Source organism: Pseudonaja textilis, chromosome 5, assembly GCF_049901715.1.
Source record: "Pseudonaja textilis isolate UNSWEBS1 chromosome 5, rPseTex1.2, whole genome shotgun sequence".
In the NCBI taxonomy this organism is placed as follows: domain Eukaryota; kingdom Metazoa; phylum Chordata; class Lepidosauria; order Squamata; family Elapidae; genus Pseudonaja; species Pseudonaja textilis.
In genome coordinates this window covers 32,690,194-32,711,023 of record NC_141994.1, presented here as the reverse complement: position 1 = coordinate 32,711,023, position 20,830 = coordinate 32,690,194, and the positions used below count along the sequence as shown (strand labels likewise).

The window sequence follows — 20,830 nt, the reverse complement described above, 5'->3', positions numbered from 1 at the left end:
TTCCTTCGAGCAGCCCTGCATGCATGCATACTGGGCACAGGCTCCCCGGGGTCCTCTGTGTCACTGCTGCCAGACTCCACAAGTTCCGAAGGCAGCACCCCATGCCCCATCCCTGCATCACATGCAGGCTCCTTGTCCAAGTCCTTGCTATCAGAGACCTCTGCTGTCCACACCTGCTGCTGGTGAACCACAACAACTCCTGGATATAGGATCTATCGCTTTGTATGTACACTGAGAGCTTATGCACCGGAGACAAATTCTTTGGGTGTTCAATCACACTTGGCCAATAAAGCTACTCTACTCTACTCTACTCTACTTTCTATTCTATTCTTGTGCAATTGAAAAAGACTAAAAAATCCATCAAGATAAATGTTAACTGATAGCTTATCCAAGTCCAGTTGGTGGGCACAGTTAAAAAAAAAGTCCCATATTTTGTTTAACTTTTTAAAATTTTGGGGGAAGATGTATTAGGTGAAAATTCACACAAAACTTATTGGACATGTAATTATATACTAAGGTAAAAGGCACCAGGTGTGTTAGGGATACACCCTAGCAGAATCTGCACGGCAGTCAGGCAGGCAGGTAAAATATGTGAGATAAACGTTTTTGTAGCTTACACTCAGTAAAACAGATACACTGTGCTAGTTAAATAGTTCCAGTATTCCAGTAATAGTTCCAATATTCCAGTAATAATTTTAGCATAGTCAAAACAGTCCATATATCATTCACTAATTCAGTCCGTCTGGAGATTATTCAGTTGCAAAGTCCAGTGTCGAAAAAGAGAGGTCAGTAAACCTACAAATATCAGTCCAGTAATATATCTCCTTGCAGTAGAGATATGAAGAAGTCAAACCTCCTTTCTTCCTTCGACGTTCACCAACTCAGCAGTAGGGAACACGCAGTTAGCAAACCATCAATCCATCAAACCATCAATCTTCAGCAATCCAGCAGGTTCTCTTGCTCCCTCTTATGGCGGTTTCACACCGCACCCAAAATTACATGCTTTGCAGTTTAAAGTGACACACACTTAAACTTACTATCATAGTTTATATATATTATTTTACCTAAACTACGTTAGGTAACCTTGTTATTCCTAACAAGGTCCCTGGAAAGAAATTTAATAATTTTAAGTCAATAGTTGATCAATAAGAATAAAATATAAGTTTCAACTTTGATCAAACCTACTTCTAGCCTCACTGCTCTCTACTGAATTTATACACTCTGTTATGCATGTTTATTTAGTGACTGTGCTACAATAAAGGAATATAATTTATACGAGCGGGAAAGTATAGAACAAAAAGCTGTTTATAGACTTTGAACATGCAAATTACCTTTGTATAGATATATTTTCCTGTAATTCAAGCTGAAACCTTTGTTTATGGTAACCCATGATGAATACTCAGGTTTATCATATTTCATGTCTAGTTTTATTTAAATTGGACCAAAATTGACATTTAAGAATCAATCTTGTATTTTTCTATGAGGATATTTTTTAAATGCTGGTAGGTGATTTTTTTATCTGGTTCTGCCTTCCATGAGGACTTATATCATTATATCTGCATGCTTAGAGCATGGTTTGACTTCCTAGAACAGAGGTCTCCAAACCTGGGAACTAAGACTTGTGGACTTCAACTCTCAGGATTGCCCATCTTCCCACATCCCTATGTCAATGCCATCTTCAAACCAAATTAAAATGGCTATTCTTTGTCCTGAAATTAAAAACAAAAATTAATAGTCAGAAGTGTTCTATAATCTAGATACTGCATGTATTGCACCTGCTAATCTCTTAACATCAAGTAACAATCTACAGCAGTGTTTCTCAGCCTTGACAACTTTAAGACTTGTGGACTTCAACTCCCATTCTGGAAGTTGAAATCCACAAGTCTTAAAGTTGCCAAGTTTGGGGACCCCCGTCCTAGAACATACATTGCAACATAACATTACTTATCACATAGAAATGCCATGGTGCTACAGCATCCTCTTATTTCTGAAATGTCAGTCAAAAGTTAATGACTGTACTGCAGAGTGGTGGTCATTATCCAACCATTAAATAGTCCACATTCAGCTTCAGTCTAATTTTATGCCATCTTCTGTCTCATTTCAAAAGGTATTTTGTAAGTAATCATGTCTGGAAAAAAACCATCTCTTCACCCTGGTTGGCTTGCATGGAAAGAGAGAGAGAGAGAGAAAAGGAATGCCAGAAAAGGAAGTCTTACTTTTTAAAGTTATATATACCAATCTGTTTTATGTTGGTGGTTTTATAGACAAATGCTTATGTGTGTCATAAGTTTACAGATGACAAAAATGCTATCAAGAAAGCTTCTAGTGTAAATGCAAATTAAAACAGCTTTTAAAACAACATAGCATCTCTCATGAGAAAGTAACATAGAACAATTTTGAAAAGCTTGTAATGAATGTGGTTAGTGGACCCCAATTTTCAATAGATTCCATATTTATGGCTATTAAGCCATTCCCCTCTTCTCTGTGTCTTAATTCATCTACAGACATGCAGTGTAGTTATATGCAATTACAATGTAGTACTTTCAAACCTGCAAGTTAATGTAGCCTTACAAAAAAAGTAGATTTAGCTCTCATCTATTTGTGTTTCCTGTGTGGTTTATCCAGGGAGAATGACATGAATCCTGCAGTAGGGATTCCATTTTGAACTCCTTGCCCCATTAGGGTGGGTCCTTCCTTTGTTTCTTTCTCTGACCACTGAGAAACTGCAAGCTCCCTCCATTTGTCTCTGCTTATTTTCTAGGCAGTATTTCACCCCCTCTTCCCCCAAAGTCACACATTCATTCCATTATAGGAGTTGATTGAAGTTGTGTGGAGATTGGTGGAGAAAGGATGGGATGGGTTACCCAAAGACTAGCTTACAAAAATTTTTGAAACCCCTGGTATCCAGCTATTGTTGAATGCTAAGCCTCATTAAAGTAAAGGTTGCCCTCTCTTACACTATCAGAATATGATTGGAGGTTGGGGCATTTCCCCTCTTGAGATGTGCTCAGTTAAGTCTTCCATAACCACAAACTAAGGGGGAGGAAAGTGGAGTGACATTGTCATTTGGGAGATTAAAAATCATGGACAGTTGGATGTAAGGCCTTACTAGTAAAGCTGCTCTCTAAAGTGGGAATGCTGCTATTGTATTGTCTTTTAATGCAGCAGAATACCTGCTGACTTTCATTGGGAGATTGGTGGTACAATTAGTGAAGCTATTTGTCTTTGAGGACTTCAACACCTGAGGTGTTCTCTGGGAGAGGAATCAGATGTAGTTCAGGAATTTGACACTTTGCAGAGACTACCCACTAGATCTATTATTTGTTTTGGAGCAGTTGCAATGTAATATAATGCTTGGGGACATTAATATCTGCCCTCTATCTTTGCTGGATTAGTCCCTGATTGCTGCAAAACACTCTAGTGTCACAAACGTCCATGGGAAGAGCTTTTCAAATGTCCATAACCTGACATCTAAGGAACTTCATGGCTTCCAGAAGATGCTTAAAGAGTTTCTTAAGTAGAGAATGCTCTTCATATCTCAGTCCTTATTGGGTTCACAGATTGCCATCCTCTGGCTCTACACACTCTGGAGGGCAGGAGGATTATTTAAGGGATTTTTGTGAGAAACTTTCTATAATAGTTCCAAGTCCTTCAAGTAAGGAACGCCACAATACTCTTCCCACTCCTATTCAAAGTGCACATGAAATCCCTGGGTGGGATAATCTGTCAACATGGAATTAGGTTTTTATAACTGTACATCTTGACCATGGCCAAATAAGTGATGGTGTTAAAGTGCTGCCAGGTGACTGGTGTCTGCCAGGTCCTGGAATGGGAGGAACAGGTAGAGACTCAATCCCAGAAAGATGGAGTGATTTGGGGTTCAAAGGCCCTGGGTTTCATTGTTTACTCAGAATGAGCAAGCACTACACAAGATGCAATTGTTTTGCAATTTGGAAGATGGAAAAAGAATATAAAACTATAAAAGAAGAAAAAAGATTAAAAAAGAAATGTATCAATACATTGCAGTCATTCCTGTGAGCTATATTACTATAATCAATACTTGGAGCTATATGTTTATCTTTCTGATGCTGAACAGTAAGACGTTCGCCCAAAGGCAAAAGGAAACTGGACTTCGTTTTTTTCTTCAAAAATGTTTGCTTTTCATTCAAGGAATAGATGTAGAAAGCTGCTACAGGTAAGGAAGTCTATAACCATTATATCCATTCTAGAAATTATGTTTGTATAGCTGTTACCAACAAGCATGTTATTGTTAAAAAGCATCTTCTGTTGAGGATAATAGAGTTGTGTTTCATATTGTGCTAATTAGCTATAGTATAATTTGTATAGATTGTCTCTACTTTATAAAACCTCTCAGACCGACACTCAAGAATCTGGAAGACTGTGAGTGTGTCACTATATCCCGCAATTTTATTCAATTTGTTATTTTTACTTTTATTGTTTCATGTACCCACCAGAATGAATCATTGCTACTACAGTTTCTATATCTGAATTTAGATCTCTCTACAGGTAGTCTTTGTTCAATGACTACTTATTTAGTGGCCATTCTTAGTTACAACAGTGATGGCAAAGTAATTGTATGGCCAATTCTCACATTTATGAACTTCGCAGGTGTGCAAAAGGAAAAGCTAAAGTTGAATTTTGTTCTGTGCTCTGGTTAATATTTACCTACCAGATATGAATAACAAACATATTTTTCCTTCATAGCTTCCTTTTTTATTGTCAGCCCAAAGAAAGCAGCTAAGAACTTCCTGATTCTACAATAGAACGATCTAAAGGAGATTTCTTCTGACAGATTTTCCTTCCATTTGGAAATACTTCTTGCTGCAGTAAGAAAAGATGGCAGGTGTAAGCTCATGTATGAAATACTCTATGTTTATCTTCAACTTTTTATTTTGGGTAAGTCTAACTTTTTGAAATGAAAAATATATAAACCAGAATGAACAATGAAATATTGGTTGCCTTAAAATGTGGTATTTTATGAGGAGTTGGAGCCACCTGTTCCATTAATATTACTGGAAAAGAATGAAGATAAATACTTTGTTATTTGTAGGACTGGACAAAAAGTGGTGAGACTTAAGTTTGAAAATAGAGCCTTGTCTGGGACATATGGAGAAAAGCATTAAATATAAATACTTTTCTGGACAAGTGTATAAATGTTGGAAATTTACTGCTTTTTGAAATAACTTCTGTAGCAAAATAAAAATGAATAGATTATCTGCCAAAGTATTTATCAAATTTTAAAGCTTTATTTCCTAGTGTAGTCATGATTATTTTCAAATTGGGTGTGATCATATACTGAATTTCAAAATATTACTGGAATAGTTGCACATTGCTTACTTTCCTACTATTCCTGAACCATTCCTCTTTCTGTCAAATATTACTCAGTGTCCACTCCAAAAACAGGCTGACAACCCACCTAGTCCACCTTGTAGCCTTTAAACAATGAATTACAAGGTGAGAAAAAGTGCAGATTTTCTAATGAAAAGTTATTTGGTATGAATAATTAAATCTGATCAAACTTTTGGCAGAGAATTTGGGCTTAAGATAGACACTGTTGCAGAACACTGTCTGCAAGAACCTTTTTCAGTTTAAACATATGTGGAGTTTTTTTGTTTTTACACATTGTAAGAATAAAATTTTCTAATTTTTCAGGTTGTCCTGTGAAATGATTTTGAAAGGATAGTAAAATACCCAGATGTGTGTTTGCTATAAATCCAGATCAATATGAATATTTTAGCTAAGTTTTAAGCAGTAGCTAATTTGATTTTGCCAATAAGAATAAATTGACCACTGTTCTCTATCCAGTCTGGCTCAGTGATGTACTTCCATCATTTATCACTTTCCAAATATATTTTGATTTTATTTCTATGTTATTGTTTCAGCCATGTATTTCCAGATAAATCTGTGTGGCGTAAAATCACCCTTACTACTTGATTTTTGAGTCAACCATTTTTTTAATAGACAATATCATGCCAAGTTATATCATGCTGTCTCTTAAAGGGACAAAGTCAAATAACGTATCTGGGATTGGGTGGAGAAGTAAATGGTGAAATGACTATTTTCAGCCTTGACTGAAAACATGTCATTGTTTAACACTCCATAATTCTCTCTCTTTGTCTCTCTTATTTTGTCTCCTTCATACACAAATACACAGTTAGCCCTATCAAGTCTGGGAATATTTTGAGGGTCCTAAAGTTAGTTTAATGCTAGGAAATGACTTACAGCCTCCCATGCTGTAAGACAATTTCAGGATGTGAGATGAGGTAAAAGAAAGAAAGAATGGATGAAAAAAAATTGTGGGTAACTTGAAGGAAGAATGAGAGACGATGATTAGCAGATTTTGAGTATTTTATCAATGTGGTTATCTGAGGATGGTGGGGAGAGAAAGTGAAATGTGAATCTAAGAAAAATGTAATTTTAAAGGAATGGGTTTTTTTGAGGTCTCATATTTACTTTGCATTCAATTTCTTTAATACATTGTTGGTTTGATAAACTGATGTTTTAGGAATGCTCACTTGCACTGTAACAAATATCTTCTGATTAGTTATCTCTGTATGGCAGCGATGACACTTCCTCAAAATCTGAAATATACCACTGATACTCAAAGATCATATCCCATTCTTACATTATTAGTAAAATTATGTGTACATGTATGTATAAGCGTGTGTCTGTCTTTGGGAGGATGGGAAAATTTATTGTCATCTGTCCAAATTAACTTGATCAGATTCCAAGAAAACCTGGAGTCCATTGTGATTTATTATCTATCCGTAAGCTACCTGTGCATTGTGCTATGGAAAAATACAGGTGATCCTCAACTTACAATCATAACTGAGCCCCAAATTTTTGTTGCTAAGTAAAACATTTGTTAAGTGAATTTTACCTTGTTTTACAACCTTTCTTACCACAGTTATTAAGTGAATCACTGCAGTTGTTAAACTAATGACATGGTTGTTAAGTGAATCTGGTTTTCCCATTGACTTTGCTTATTAGGAGGTTGCAAAAAGTGATCCCATGACCCTGGGACACTGCAACGGTCATAAACGTGAGTCAGTTCCAAAGCGTCTGAATTTTGATCACGTGATCATGGTAATGCTACAATGGTTGTAAGTCTGAAAAACAGTCATAAGTCACTTTTTTTCAGTGCCATTGTAACTTCAAACTCTGAACCATTGTAGGTTGAGGACTACCTGTAATGTCTTTTGACATTCAAAGGGAAAGGGGGAAAACTATGGCCCTTTCTCTGGTATTTAAAAATATATTTGTGAAAAAATCAAACACAATATTGAGATAAAAAAACAAGCAAAAAAAGAATTCACAGGGTTTCTCACAGGGTGTGTTATATAGAAGTCAAGATAGCAACATTATCTTTTTATGTGCGTCACATGTCATAGCAATTTTTTCACGAACAAAATTATATTTTAAGTGAGAAATGGGCATTTTGTCCAAGATAGTACTTGGGAAATTAGATTTCTTTTTTTAATAGAATCAATTTGTATATGGGATTTTTAATACATATTAAGATGGGATTAAATAATATAAAAATATTTCAGGAATCTGCATCAAGTAGTGGCTTTATTATTTTCAGGATATTGTTTTTTTTTTCTCCCTTTCACTAGATAATTGGATGTTTGATTCTGGGAATCTCTATATGGATACGTGTCAGCAAAGATATTCAAGAGGTAAATATGTTTTTTTCTTATCAGTTGGAAATGTCAACACATATTGCAGCTGCATCTTCCTGGTAAGTCACAGAAAAATAAAATATATAAAAATGAAATAAATTCTATAGCAGTCACCCCCTACTCCTCTTTGGAAGTTCTGATCAATTTCAAGTTATAAATAAAGAATTTATTTAAAAAAGAAACTTTAGTGTAAAATTATTTTTCCTACTTTAAGTAAACATACTTAAACCATACAATGGTGCGGAGAAAGTGGTTCCAAAAAGCCTCTAAAGAAAAAATTATTAAAAAGTAAATATAAACATTTAATACTCTAAAGAGACTGAAATATGTTACTGGTCTATTACAGAAGTCACATAGTCACTAAGTTTGCAGAGGGAAAAATAAATATCAGAAACAATAAAGATTTCAATATCACACATATAAAAGTAAATCAAGCATCTAATTGCTCATTCCTAGCTAAATATTCACCTCTGACTTAGGGACAATGAATTATTTCAGCAAGTGATTACTCTATGTTCCTCCTGGATTTTTCCGGATACTTGTTATTACAGCCTTAAATCAAAGGCACAGGATAAGTGTAATTCTTTTTGTTTCCGTGATGCCCAGATTTCTGGCTGAAGTTTTAAGAAGCTAAAAGCTTATAGCTTTTCTCTATAAAAAGTCTTAGGTAAGGATTTTTCCTTAGAAAGAGAATGTTCTTTTAGTAACTTAGATAGACCTTATACCTTTGTTTCAGTGGTGGGATTCAAATTCATTTTTTTTTTTACTACTGGTTCTGTGGGCGTGGCTTGGTGGGCGTGGCTGGGGAAGGATATTATAAAATCTCCAGTCAGAGATGGTATTTGCCGGTTCTCTGAGCTACTCAAAATTTCTGCAGAACAGGTCAGAACCAGCTGAATACCACCTCTGCTTTGTTTGTAGCTATTCTGTAAAAACAGATTGGCCTCACAATAACTTCATTGAGAAATGAAAAAGATTTCCTTGTTTTAATTTTCAAAATGTAGAATTTTTTTTTATATTTTGAATAAAGAATCTAAGAATAAGCAAAATTTGATCTTGAGAAATCCCAAACGGTGATGAATTCTCCTAGAATTTATGGCATGAATCTTATCTCCCCCACCCCCAGTTTACTCCTAGATTTTCCAGTTAAGAAAGTGTATAAATTACCAGTTTAAAGTTTTAAATGTAAAAATAGGAACTTACACTGTGTTGAATGTAGGCATGAAAAATGTCCTTGAAACATTTTATTCATGTGATCAGGAACCAGATACAAATAATTACCTCTTAAAATCTTTTAGTGAAACAGTTTACAATATTGGTGTCAGCTATACAAATTAATTTTAATCCAAATTCAGTGAAGGTCTATACCAGCAATGTAGTAATACCACATTCTTCTCTTGTATTAGTTTTCTAATATTAAAAACATCATCCTCTTCTAGTCTAGTTTAACTTCTGCTGCCTTCATGGACACATCCATGTAGACCGGTTCTGGAGTAACAGGTAGCGGAAATTTTGAGTAGTTCAGAGAACCAGCAAATACAACCTCTGACTGGGGATTTTACAGTAACCTTCCCCTGCCACGCCCACCAAGCCATGACCACAGAACCAATAGTAAAAAAAATTGAATCCCACCACTGCACATAAGGGCATTAATTAGCAAAAGCCTGTTAGATTGCTGACCTTAATATGGTGAGTTTATACATTTATGACATGTGACATAATTCAATAGCAACCAGGAGACTGTGCTGGACCAACAAATGACTTATTCCTTGGAAATAACAGGAAAAATGACTTTTTTATTTGAGTTCGTCACATTAAAATGCCTTTCCCAGGAATTTTCATCTCCTAATGACCAGATAGATTGATTTTCTTCATCATGATGTATTTCCAATGCTCTTTTAGGTGATTAGGAGTCAAAACTCCTAATACCGGTACATAATAGAACATAATCAATTAAACAAATCTAGCAATACTTTAATCTGATCAAGCAAAATGTGTTATGGTTCATTCAAGCTGGTTTGAGTGTCGTCATTTTTTTTTTACTTTTACTATTGATTTGATTTGATTTTGCTTTCCTTAGTTATTTGTATATATAAATTTATTTTTTATTAGCTTTTCACTATAATATGTCAGTTTGTTTGCCATCCAGGAAACAAACTGACACTGAAAATGCAGGATATGAGTAACACATAAATATTCATCATTCTGTTCTAATCTGGGAATTTATAATCTGCTGTATTGCTTAAAAGCCAGGCACTCCCACTTTTGCATAACACATTTCAGTACATCTCACCCATACCGAAGCAATCTGCTGCCTTCTCTGGAGTTCCAAGCACTAGAGCAATGTCCTTGGGTACTGAACAATCAAAATGAAATGCCATGACTGAGGGTATTGCCTTAGGGCAAAGAAGTTTGCTGATAATATGGTTTATGTCTGTGAATAATAGAGAGATGTTCATTTGCTCCTAGCTTCCTTTTTAGGTTACCTTTAGGTTCCTTAACTATTTCACTGAGTGTATCCGAAACCTTGTATTTTTCTTTTTACAGGAATTCAAAACAGAGTCAAGCATGCTTTCTCCGGTTAATCTCCTCATTGCTGTGGGCTCAGTCATTATGGTGCTTGGGTTTCTAGGTTGCTGTGGTGCCATGAAAGAGAGCCAGTGCATGCTCCTCCTGGTAGAGTTTCAATTTCTGTAACATTTTCTTTGCAAATATTTTCAAAGCAATACCCTGCATGGATTTACCTTATTGGACAATAGATGATCTTTAGTGCAAGTTTTAGGTAGCATTTTTTGCTCAAGCAGGAGTAAGGAGAATGTGCCCTGTACTGCCAATGACAAAAGTGTAACTACACTGTGGTGTACTCCTTATGATTTTTTATGTGGAAAGATATGAATTTAAGGAGATTTTGGGAAAATGTGAATTACAAATGAAAGATAAAAATGATACCTGGTTTCTTTCCTAAATCAAAGTCCATAAATATAGGTAGCCCTCAACTTACAACAGTTTCAAGGTTATAATTGCACTGAAAAATCTTACTTATTATCATTTTTCACACTTACAACCATTGCAGCAATTTGAATGCTTGGCAACTGGCTCATATTTATGACGGTTGCAGTATCCTGAGGTCATGTGAACATTTTGCGACCTTTTGACATGCAAAGTCAATGGGGAAGCCAGATTCACTTAACAACCATGTTACTAACTTAACAAACTGCAATGATTCATTTAACAACTGTGGCTAGAAAGGTTGCAAAATGGGGCAAAACTCAATTAACAACATAAATTTTGGACTCAGTTGTGGTCATAAGTTGAGGACTGTCTGTATTGTTATGTATCTGCACACTAGGTAGGAACTCTAATAGTAGCTAATGTGAAGTTTAATTACAGATTACATATATTACATACATTACGAACACCTATTTTGAAGAAGGCAAGAAAAGAACCTGAACCAAGTAGATTTCAGAATGAAAATAAAGGCTGCTGCTATCTGAATGTCGGTCATAACTGCTTTTCTCCAATGCAGTCATTTTTGGGATATTCTGATTCTTAATTCAGTATTTACGTAGGGTTGTCCTTCACAACAAAGAAAAGCTGCTGGTTTTGCATAGACTTCAGAATGTGGATTCTGCTACATCATAATACTGTTTCAGTAATTCCTCAAAAATGGCATGTTCCTCAGAGGTAAAGGACCTGTGTGGGGTGCCATATTGTTTCCCTGGTTCTCCTTAAGTTGCTTTTGAGCTGTCGCAATCAGTCTTGGCCCTCAGTGTTTTTCTCACTTGGGGAAAATGGGGAAAGACATGGGCTGTGGTTAGAGTGCAGTACTACAGGCCACTTCTGCTGACTATCAGCTGCCTGCAATCTGGCAGTTCAAATCCCACCAGGCTCAAGGTTGACTCAACCTTCCATCCTTCCAAGATGTGTAAAATGAGGAGCCAGATTGTTGGGGGCCACAGAAGAGGCTTTCTCCCCAAGAACCCACCAGTCAGACTTTGGTATGGTAGGCAGCTTCTGAAGTAACTGGGCGCTTTGTAGACAGTCTCGGGGGTTAATCAGATGCTGTACCTTGCACCAGATAGAAGCTTGCTCTGCTTCACGATTCCATACATTTCATCACCTGGACAGATCTAATCAGTACGAGAAAGCAGGTTCAGTATCAATGGATGTATTTATTTTGGTCGGTGTGCTGTGATAAAAGCAGGTTTGTAGATACCAAAAGAGAAGAACTTCACAAAACTCTTTAAGAAGTTTTAAGTAGCTATGTCAGCTATAAAATTAAGATCCTTTCTTCCCCTCTCCTCTCCTGATATTCCTTTCTACTTCAACATTGGTTTTAATGAATCATTTTAATACTAACTTGTAAAAAACAAATTTGACTTTTATGAGGCTCCATTATTTTAATCCAACATTGTCCATCATTCTTGTTAAATTGTGATTTCTCTATAATTACTTAATCAGAATTATGAATGACATTTTTGGAACTTACTTAAGAGATGCTTAGGTTGTAACCTAAGTATGATAAACTGTAGGGTTAATCATTAAGTGTTGTAACATGTATTAAAATATACATGGTCTACTCTGACTAATTATTCAAAAATGCTATAATTACCATACAAGCAAGCACATATCATTGAAAGGAACCAATTCATTATTTTAATGGATGAAAAACAATATGGCATCCCATGAGTCCTGCCTTGTAAACATTATTGTCTAGAGAAAACGCAGCTTTGTTTCAGCATTATGTACAATTATAGGATATACAGAAAGTTAATTTCAGTTTTCCTGAATACATAAAAAATGGTGTCTTCTTAAAATATATCTTATGTACAGCTTTTGAACATTGCCTATACTCACATTCTGATTTCAAAAATCTGTCTTTCCTAACAAGTGCCTTTTCAAGGGATTTTGTTTCATTTTGTAAACATCTTATAATATTGTAAACCGTTTCAGAACATTTACAAAAAGAAACAGTATGAAAATACACCTTCCTGGAACTGAGATAATTTTTTTTCTCCCATCAGTTTTTCATTGGACTATTGATGATTCTGCTTCTTCAAATTGTAGCAGGCATTTTGGGAGCAGTATATACATCTCAGGTATTTCATTCTTCAATCTTATTAAGTTATGTAGTCATTAAATTACATAGGCTGATTGTATCATCTGTTTATTTGCAGATTGAAGGCGTCCAAAACCAGACTCGACAAAGAGAAACTGACATATTGAAACTTTTTTCAAGTAATGATAAGGATCTCCTGGAGGATTTCCACAAACTTGAGATAAAGGCAACTATTTTTACTCCACTTCTTCCAACATCTTAAAATCAAACTATGTTTGAAAACCATTGTCCTCTCCAATTCCCTAATTTCACAATAGCAAATACAGATCAAGCTTTATTGAATACAAATAATCTGTACCAAAATAATGGACTCCTAGAAACATTAATAAGCTGAGAAAATGATGCATGTATTTGGTATTCCAGGCAAATTTAGATAACTATAATCTACTAGAGTCTGTTTATGACACTGCTAATTTCTCAATAATTCTGTTTCCAAGCTGTACATCTGTGTTTCTCAACATTGGCAATTTTAAGACATGTGAACTTCAACTTCCGACTTCTGACTGTTAATTTGAATACTTCTGACTGTTAATTTTTGTTTTTAATTATCAGGAAAAAGAATAGCCATTTTAATTTGGTTTGAAGGTGGCATTGGCATAGGGATGTGGGAAGATGAGCAAATGAAAATGCATCCATCATGATATCACACTGACATTCATCTAGCATCTTATATTGGGATGCATGTACAGAAGAACTGGGTTTAAAACATGACTGTGATTGTATATGTAGTTAGTAGATACAAAGGAATATCAACAATCCTATAGAGTTAGGTTTTTGTATTTAATCTCTTCTGACCAAAGAAGTATTGCTCACATATTTTCATGCTGGTTTTTTTAATCTTACAGGATGTAAAATATAACATAAAATTTCTGTCTGTCTAACACTTTACTTTTAAACATCCAATTTCAGTTTTCTGCAGAAATGGCTATAAATTTATCAAATTTCCCTTCTTTATGTCAGTGAATGGTATATACCTCTTATATGGCCCTCCTGGGAAGAATATTCAGCAAAGTTGATGGAAAACTAAAAAGACAGCAGTATAAGCTTTGCTGCTTATGCATCAGAATAATAGTTTACCAAACTAAACTCTTTGTTATTGTTTTTCTTGTAGTACAAATGTTGTGGCCTGTTTAATGGGAATTCAGATTTGGGGAAAAACATCTATTCTAACCATGCATGTGAATGTGATCAGACAGACATTGGTACAAGTGATTGTGTTGGAAATAAGTATGTAAAGGTAAGAAAAAAAATAGCATAAGTAGATCAATGACTATTAGGTTTAGTGGCCATTTGTGGCCTCCAGATTTATATATCATGGAATCTTCTAGGGAACAGTAATGCAGGCATTGATTGGATGTTTTCTTCATCCAGGAAGCATTCGGGTTAGGAGAAAGCTAATACAAACTATAATTATTATAACTTGCATTTGTTACTATTTGTTTGTTTGTTTTCTAATGCCTTCAAGTCAGTCTTAATTTCTATCAATTATCTGGACAGGTCCATTCAGTTCTCTTGTCAAGATTTCAGAAGTGTTTTGCTATTGCTTCTTTCCTTGTGCTGAGAGAAAGTGATTGGCCTAAGATCATCCAGATGTTTTATCCCTAAGGCAGAACTAGAACTCATAATCTCCTGGTTTCTAGCTCAAGGGTTTTAAATAGTGATGTATTATACCAAAATGGGCAAATATTTATTTTTTAGTATCCTTCCTTCAAGAAACGGACCAAGATGTGCAAATCATTTGTAGAGCTTGTTATGTGTTGTGTGAGTTACTGATTCCAGAACTAATATAAGCTTGTAGCTTTTTAAACTGCAGATGCTATTAAACATTTTTCTAATGTTTGTTATCAGAGTCAGTTGATGAATAAGCAGTCATATAAAATTAACAAATGAACACATGAATGAATATTTTGTAAGTCGATTCTTTAACACTGGCATGTCTTCAGGTTTACACCAAACATGATGAAAGTTGCGCTATTTTAATAAATAGCAGAGAAAGGTTGTGTTCTCTCCTGTGTAATATCCATATTCATATGACTTAATGGTTATCACAATTGACAGTTTCCATCAATTTCTATAGGCCAACTTGTTTTTATGTATTTTTCACATTTCTTCCACATAAAATATGGAATTCATAGAAAATTCCCAAGTGACTCAGGCATTCACTAGCCTTAGCTCTCAGTTTTTTAAAGAGCTGTTCCATCTGATTACTTTCTAAGCCTGGATAAAACCAATTATCAAAACTGTTTTGTTTCTTAAATGCTGCTGTTGTAATACTTACCAAAAACAATTCAGATATTATTTATTTATTCAATTGATTATCTACTTTTTCATCAGAACTATAAAAATCTCACAGCAGATCTTGGAAGTTTAAAAAAATAAAGATGAAGTTACTTTGCCTTTTGATACCAGCAAAATTAATCTAAATTTGTAACATGGCTATTAGGTTAAAATAGCTGCTGCATGTGTGATTTATACCATTTTTGTCTTTCTTTCAGCCTTGTGCAACTGTAATTACAGAAATATTCAAGAAAAATATGGTTATAGTTATGGGGATAGCATTTGGACTGGCATTTATCGAGGTATACTAATACAATCTTATTTCAATCTGTTACGATATTGCAAGCTATAATTTCATTGGTAGTACATCAAGTTGAATGGTTGTGGTTGATCAAGTCTTGTTAAAGCATAAGCATTCCTCAACAGTGTTGATAGTAACTTGATGAAGAATATTTCTGCGTGTTCAGAAATAGACTGCTGCTAGTTTGCCAGCTTCCATGTTCTGGATTCAAAAGTCCTACCTTTTTTCATGTGTGTGTATAGTCATTAGAAATTAGAACATAAAAGATGGGGTCCATTGGATAAATGGTGTCCCTTCTGTTGCATTTTCCTACTTCTTATCCAGGTAAGTAGGAAAATCCTGACTGTAAATTATATGAAAAATAGTTGAGAACTGAACAAAGTCCTGATCAATAGAGGCCATGAATGGGATCTCAATAAGCCAGCCTCCTGAATTGTGAAGTTCAATAAATAGAAGAAACAAGAAAAGAAGCTGTATATTCTGATAGACTTCTTATTGAGTAAACAGAGCTGATACAGAGATTGCAATTAACATACACTATAAGGTAGACAGTGGAGTGAACCACTAAGTAAAATAACTAAAAAATGGTCAAAGAGTTAAAGGGAGATATCCCTAAACATTTTCCCTCTATTCAAAAACAAGCAGAGTGGATAAGTGAGCAGTCAAATAAATGAGAGGCATCTGGGTGTCCTGGTGGATCACTGGCTAAGTATGAGTCAGTACTGTGCTGCAGCTGTCAAAAAACCCAAAGCAATCAACAGAGGTATAGCATCAAAATCACAGGAAGTTTTTGTTTGTTTGTTTAGATTCCTTTTTAATATTCTTAAAACAGTTGATACATTTTTTGTAAGACCCCAAAACAGTGATCCAGGCAAAATAAAATTAACAGCCTCCTTTAAAGACAGGTAGGAGACAATCATCCATGACTTGAGAGAAAACCTGTCTTGGACTGGGTCAAGCTGTGCTATTTGTAGAACTAATAATAGTGCTGTCACCACTACCACCATATCATTGGATTATTGTTTCTGTCTTGAATCTTTGTCTCAGCTTAATACACAGGAATTTTAAATCAGTCCTTGAGTTTGCTATCCAAATTAAAAGTCTTTTTTAGAAACTTAGACAGGTTGTTTTTGTTTTTTGTTTTTTTTTGGGGGGGGGAGCAATTGAGTCAGTTTTGACTCTAGGAGATTGCCTGGAAAAATCCCTGAAGTTTTCTTGATAATATTTCAGAAGTGATTTACCATGTTCTTTCTGTATTTATTGATTAGCCCTTGGGGCATACCAAAGTGCCATATCAAAGTGCAAACTTCTAGAAACAAATTATTACTAAAATTTGATAAAAGCAATTTAAAATGGAATTGGTTAAAATACAATTTAAAATGAAGCTGGAATAAAATGCAGCCCAAAATGAAATTGGAACAGAATAGTTTAAGATATAGATAAAATATGATAAAATTATATTTTGCAATCTACCCCAATCAATCCCACATATGCAGATCTCAACTGAAAGTGATTTACCATTATTTCTTTTGTAGACTCAAAGAGAAAGTGACTGACCCAGCTAGCTTGGTACCTAAGGTGGAAACAAAAGTCACTGACTCACAGTTTCTAGCCTGATGCGTTAACCCCTACACCCAAACTTTGTTTTACAAAAAACAAGAAAGAATCATAATAATACTAACACAATTAAAGTGCAGTAAAAAAAAAAGACTTTAAATTTTAATGTGACCTCTAGAATCATGGAATTCTTGTGAGAAAATATTTTAATTCAAATATGATAACTGCTTTTTATGACTTGATTAATGCTATGGCCTTAATATAAGGCCTAGGAGTAGGATGTTAATCCAGTTTTTTCAGTAACAAGAATTTGAACTTGGAACTACAAAAATGAGGTGGGTTCGATAAGAGAAAGGAGTGAAATCCAAATAAAGCATAAAAAAAATTTTTTTAAATGGAAAAGGAAATTTAGCTTCATTTACCTCTCCAGATAGATTCTTAGTCTCTGATATCTTAATTTACAGAAAAAGATGTAAAACATACAGTTGTTTAACAGTTAATAGTTAGCCCTGCAGATAACAGTTGCTTGGATCTCTGAGCTTCCCATTGTAAATGTTTGGCAACTTATTACTCTTTTGTAAGGATAAAGTCTTCATTGGGTGAGGCAAGAATTTATATTGAGGAAGGCTCCCCCGCCCGGTTTGTTTTAAGAGATTGTTTCAATCTCTGCTATCCAATAGCGATATCATGTTTTCTGTCTTGAAATGAGAGCTGTTTTCAAATGTAGTAGTTAGAGAAAGCGTCAAAGGCTGAAGATTATTTACTTCTCCTACAGCTGATGTACACCAGCCATATGGTCTATAACTAGTTCTTTTAGAGTGAATTCCAATTACCTTTATTTGTGGAACAGTGAAACAGACTTGCCTTAATGACTGCTTCTTTTTATGTAGTCTTGTTGTTTAGTGTTTGTTTCAACTATTGATTACAAAAATGTAGTCAGAGTTCTGATTTTTTTAGCTCTTCATAAACACGTGGTAGCTTTAAAATAAATGATTTTAAAGCTGTCAAGTGTTCATGAAGAGGTAAAAAATAATAATCAATTTTAAAACTCAAGTGAAAAAATTCCATTTGATAGTTAGCTTCAATTTTACTTAAAGTAACACATATATGAATGTGCTCCAATTTCTACTTTAATTTGTTATAAATATTTTGTTAAATTGACCAGTTATCTAGAACAGCAAATCCCTACATTTATAATAACAGTTGCACAAGAATTCAAATTACAAATATTGTGGCATCTTCAACATAAACCATTTAAATATATATATATATATTTATAATATTGCTTCCGTGGTAATATACTCCATGGATTTGATGTAATGAACATAATTTCATGCAAGAATATGTTAGTTATTCAATTGTGCAAGATTGTTGTTTTGCTGTAACTTATTATAGAAGTGCAAGTAATTCATATATTTATGAGAAAGGTTTCTAAGAATTCTAATGTTGACAGGAAGCAGTATGAAAAATCTTTTTAGCTCTCAAGAAATCTGATCTCTTTCCCACAGATGTTGCAATATAAAGACCAAGTAAGAATCTCACAACTTGTCTTCACCCGTTAAAGCAATCCATCTTTCAGAATAAGTTGAGGTTTCCTATGCTGTTATATACATGGTTTTCGTTAAAACCCCACTATCTGAAAGTCATATCTCTAAATGGTGTTGGAAGCAATCTTTAACATAGCAGACCCATTAGTACATGCAAAATCCAATAATTTTGCAAACAAAATGTTCTTGCTGTGTACTGAACGGTTACTGAAGTTGCCAAACAATGCATTTTAAACATCTTTCTTTCTTTTTCAGATTGTTGGCATGGTGTTTTCAATGAGCCTTTACTGCCAGATCCAGAATAAATGAAATCAAGGAAATCATCAGCCAAATGAGAAAGCTTTGTAGATCAAGGAATTGGATCTGTAGTTGGATTTTTTTTAAAAAGCACCACATACTATTTATGTTTGGGGTATTGGTAATTTGTAACCTATTTGACTATTCAAAAATAAAAAGCACTGCTCTATATTGTGCTGACCCAATACATTGTTTTCTACTCATCTGTTTTCTGAATTAAAGTTGATGCTTACTTAACCCATTTCAACTAACAAAGTTATTTCTTTTATATATGTCCACACCCACACATAAACATATTCCCCCCTCAAACAAAACTCTTGCTTCCCAACTGTGCATGCAGACTCATAGAATGTTTTCCCCTTAACATTGCTAAAATGCTGTGAAATGAAACTTTTGAACAAATTGATCTAATAGTTTGGCCAATCACTCCAATGGACTTAGATTATCTACGTGAGTAGAGGTTGGCTTGAGAGAGGCAAGAAAACTTTTAACAATAAGTTCTGAAAAGCTGGAGTGGGCAGTCTCTAAATGCTGGGCTTTATGGTTGTTTTTCCTTACAACACAGTCTCTATAACTGTTAGAGTTAAAGGTTGTTTTTTCTGGAGAATGGAAATGTAGAATTATAGCCTTAATTATTTGAAGAGAAACTAAGACTTTATTTGTGGCATTATTTCATAACTTAGGAGTAGCCATTTAACAAGCATAGCTTACTGAACTGTCTATATTTATTTTATTTATTTATACATTTTATTGACCACCCATCTTACCACAGGATACCTCTGGGTAGTTTACAATCATAAAAATCTATATCTATCTACCTTATCTATCTACCTTATCTATCTATCTTAAAACATAAATAACCATTAAATGTTATGCTTTGCTCAGCCATTTGGATAACCCTCCTTTTCAATAATGAACAGATAACACGTTACTTCCAGATGGAAAAAAGAAGCACTCATAAGCAGATGTACAGTTATAGGAACATTTACGCATCCATGTTTACATCTATAACTAGGTAGACAATAAAGAGGATTCCTATATTGCCAATGCTAAAATCACTCTTTCTTCTGTGCTTTGATCCAAATTACACTGACATTCTTCCAATACATGGATATAAGTTAGACCTGATATTAAAAACATATGTCCAAGATCTTCAGTGTAATTTGAACATTGAGAGAAAATTGCCAAAACATGCATAATTTTGTGCATGAGTTCTTCAGAATCCTCATTAATATTTATGAGGATTAATATTTATTGCCAACTATCCTTACATGCTTACAAAAGCTGGTTGTGCTAACTTCAAAGCAGCACTTGAAAGAAGACTGTAAACATTTCTGGAGCATAATTAAGGGTTTCACATCATCAATTTGACAGTTTTATATAAAACTAGCCGATAACCCGGCGTTGCCTGGGTATTTATTTATCCCAATCCTGTATTAGACAGGAAAATCCTGTAGTCAAGACTCACACCGTTGTACTGTCTCTCATGCAGTGTTGCAATTCTTCTATTCTTCCACAAGAGGGAGCCCTCTTTTGGAGTACTGTGAAGCTGTTACCATGGCAAATCCACTGTGCTGTACAGTAGAAGCCATTTTAAGGCACACATACCCCTCGAGGTGTCTTAAACCCACAGTATTTGTTTCCAGGGGGTAAGTAATTTGTGTACCAAGTTTGGTTGAAATTGCTTGAGGCGTTCCAGAGTTATACTGGAACATACATACACACATCTGTTTTTATATATATAGATTTGTAAATCTGATCTTTGTAATTGCTATAAAATATATATTAGTCAGTTTTATTCTATTTCTTAACAATCTATCTTTAAAATGCCAAGACATTGTACTCTGTTTACTTGGATAGCAACCAAAATTTGTTTTGATCCGTCAATCCAGGTCAAGAATACAAAAAGGCAGTAATTTATAGCAGGATCAGTAGAATGGCCAAGATTCTCATTTTTAAATATTTTTAAACAGAAACAGAATTTCAGATTTTGATTTATTACTATTAGTAACAATCCCCCGCATGTTTA

General features: G+C 34.6%; 1 protein-coding gene across 1 annotated transcript; it reads left to right on the top strand.

Moving 5' to 3' along the window:
- Positions 1–4,743: 4,743 nt before the first annotated feature.
- Positions 4,744–19,042, top strand: TSPAN8 (tetraspanin 8). The gene is made up of 8 exons (XM_026703390.2): positions 4,744–4,917; positions 7,638–7,700; positions 10,251–10,379; positions 12,728–12,802; positions 12,881–12,988; positions 13,934–14,059; positions 15,318–15,401; positions 18,760–19,042. Exons 1-8 carry the CDS (start codon positions 4,858–4,860, stop codon positions 18,811–18,813), a joined length of 699 nt encoding a protein of 232 aa, XP_026559175.1. The 5' UTR covers positions 4,744–4,857; the 3' UTR covers positions 18,814–19,042.
- Positions 19,043–20,830: the final 1,788 nt, after the last annotated feature.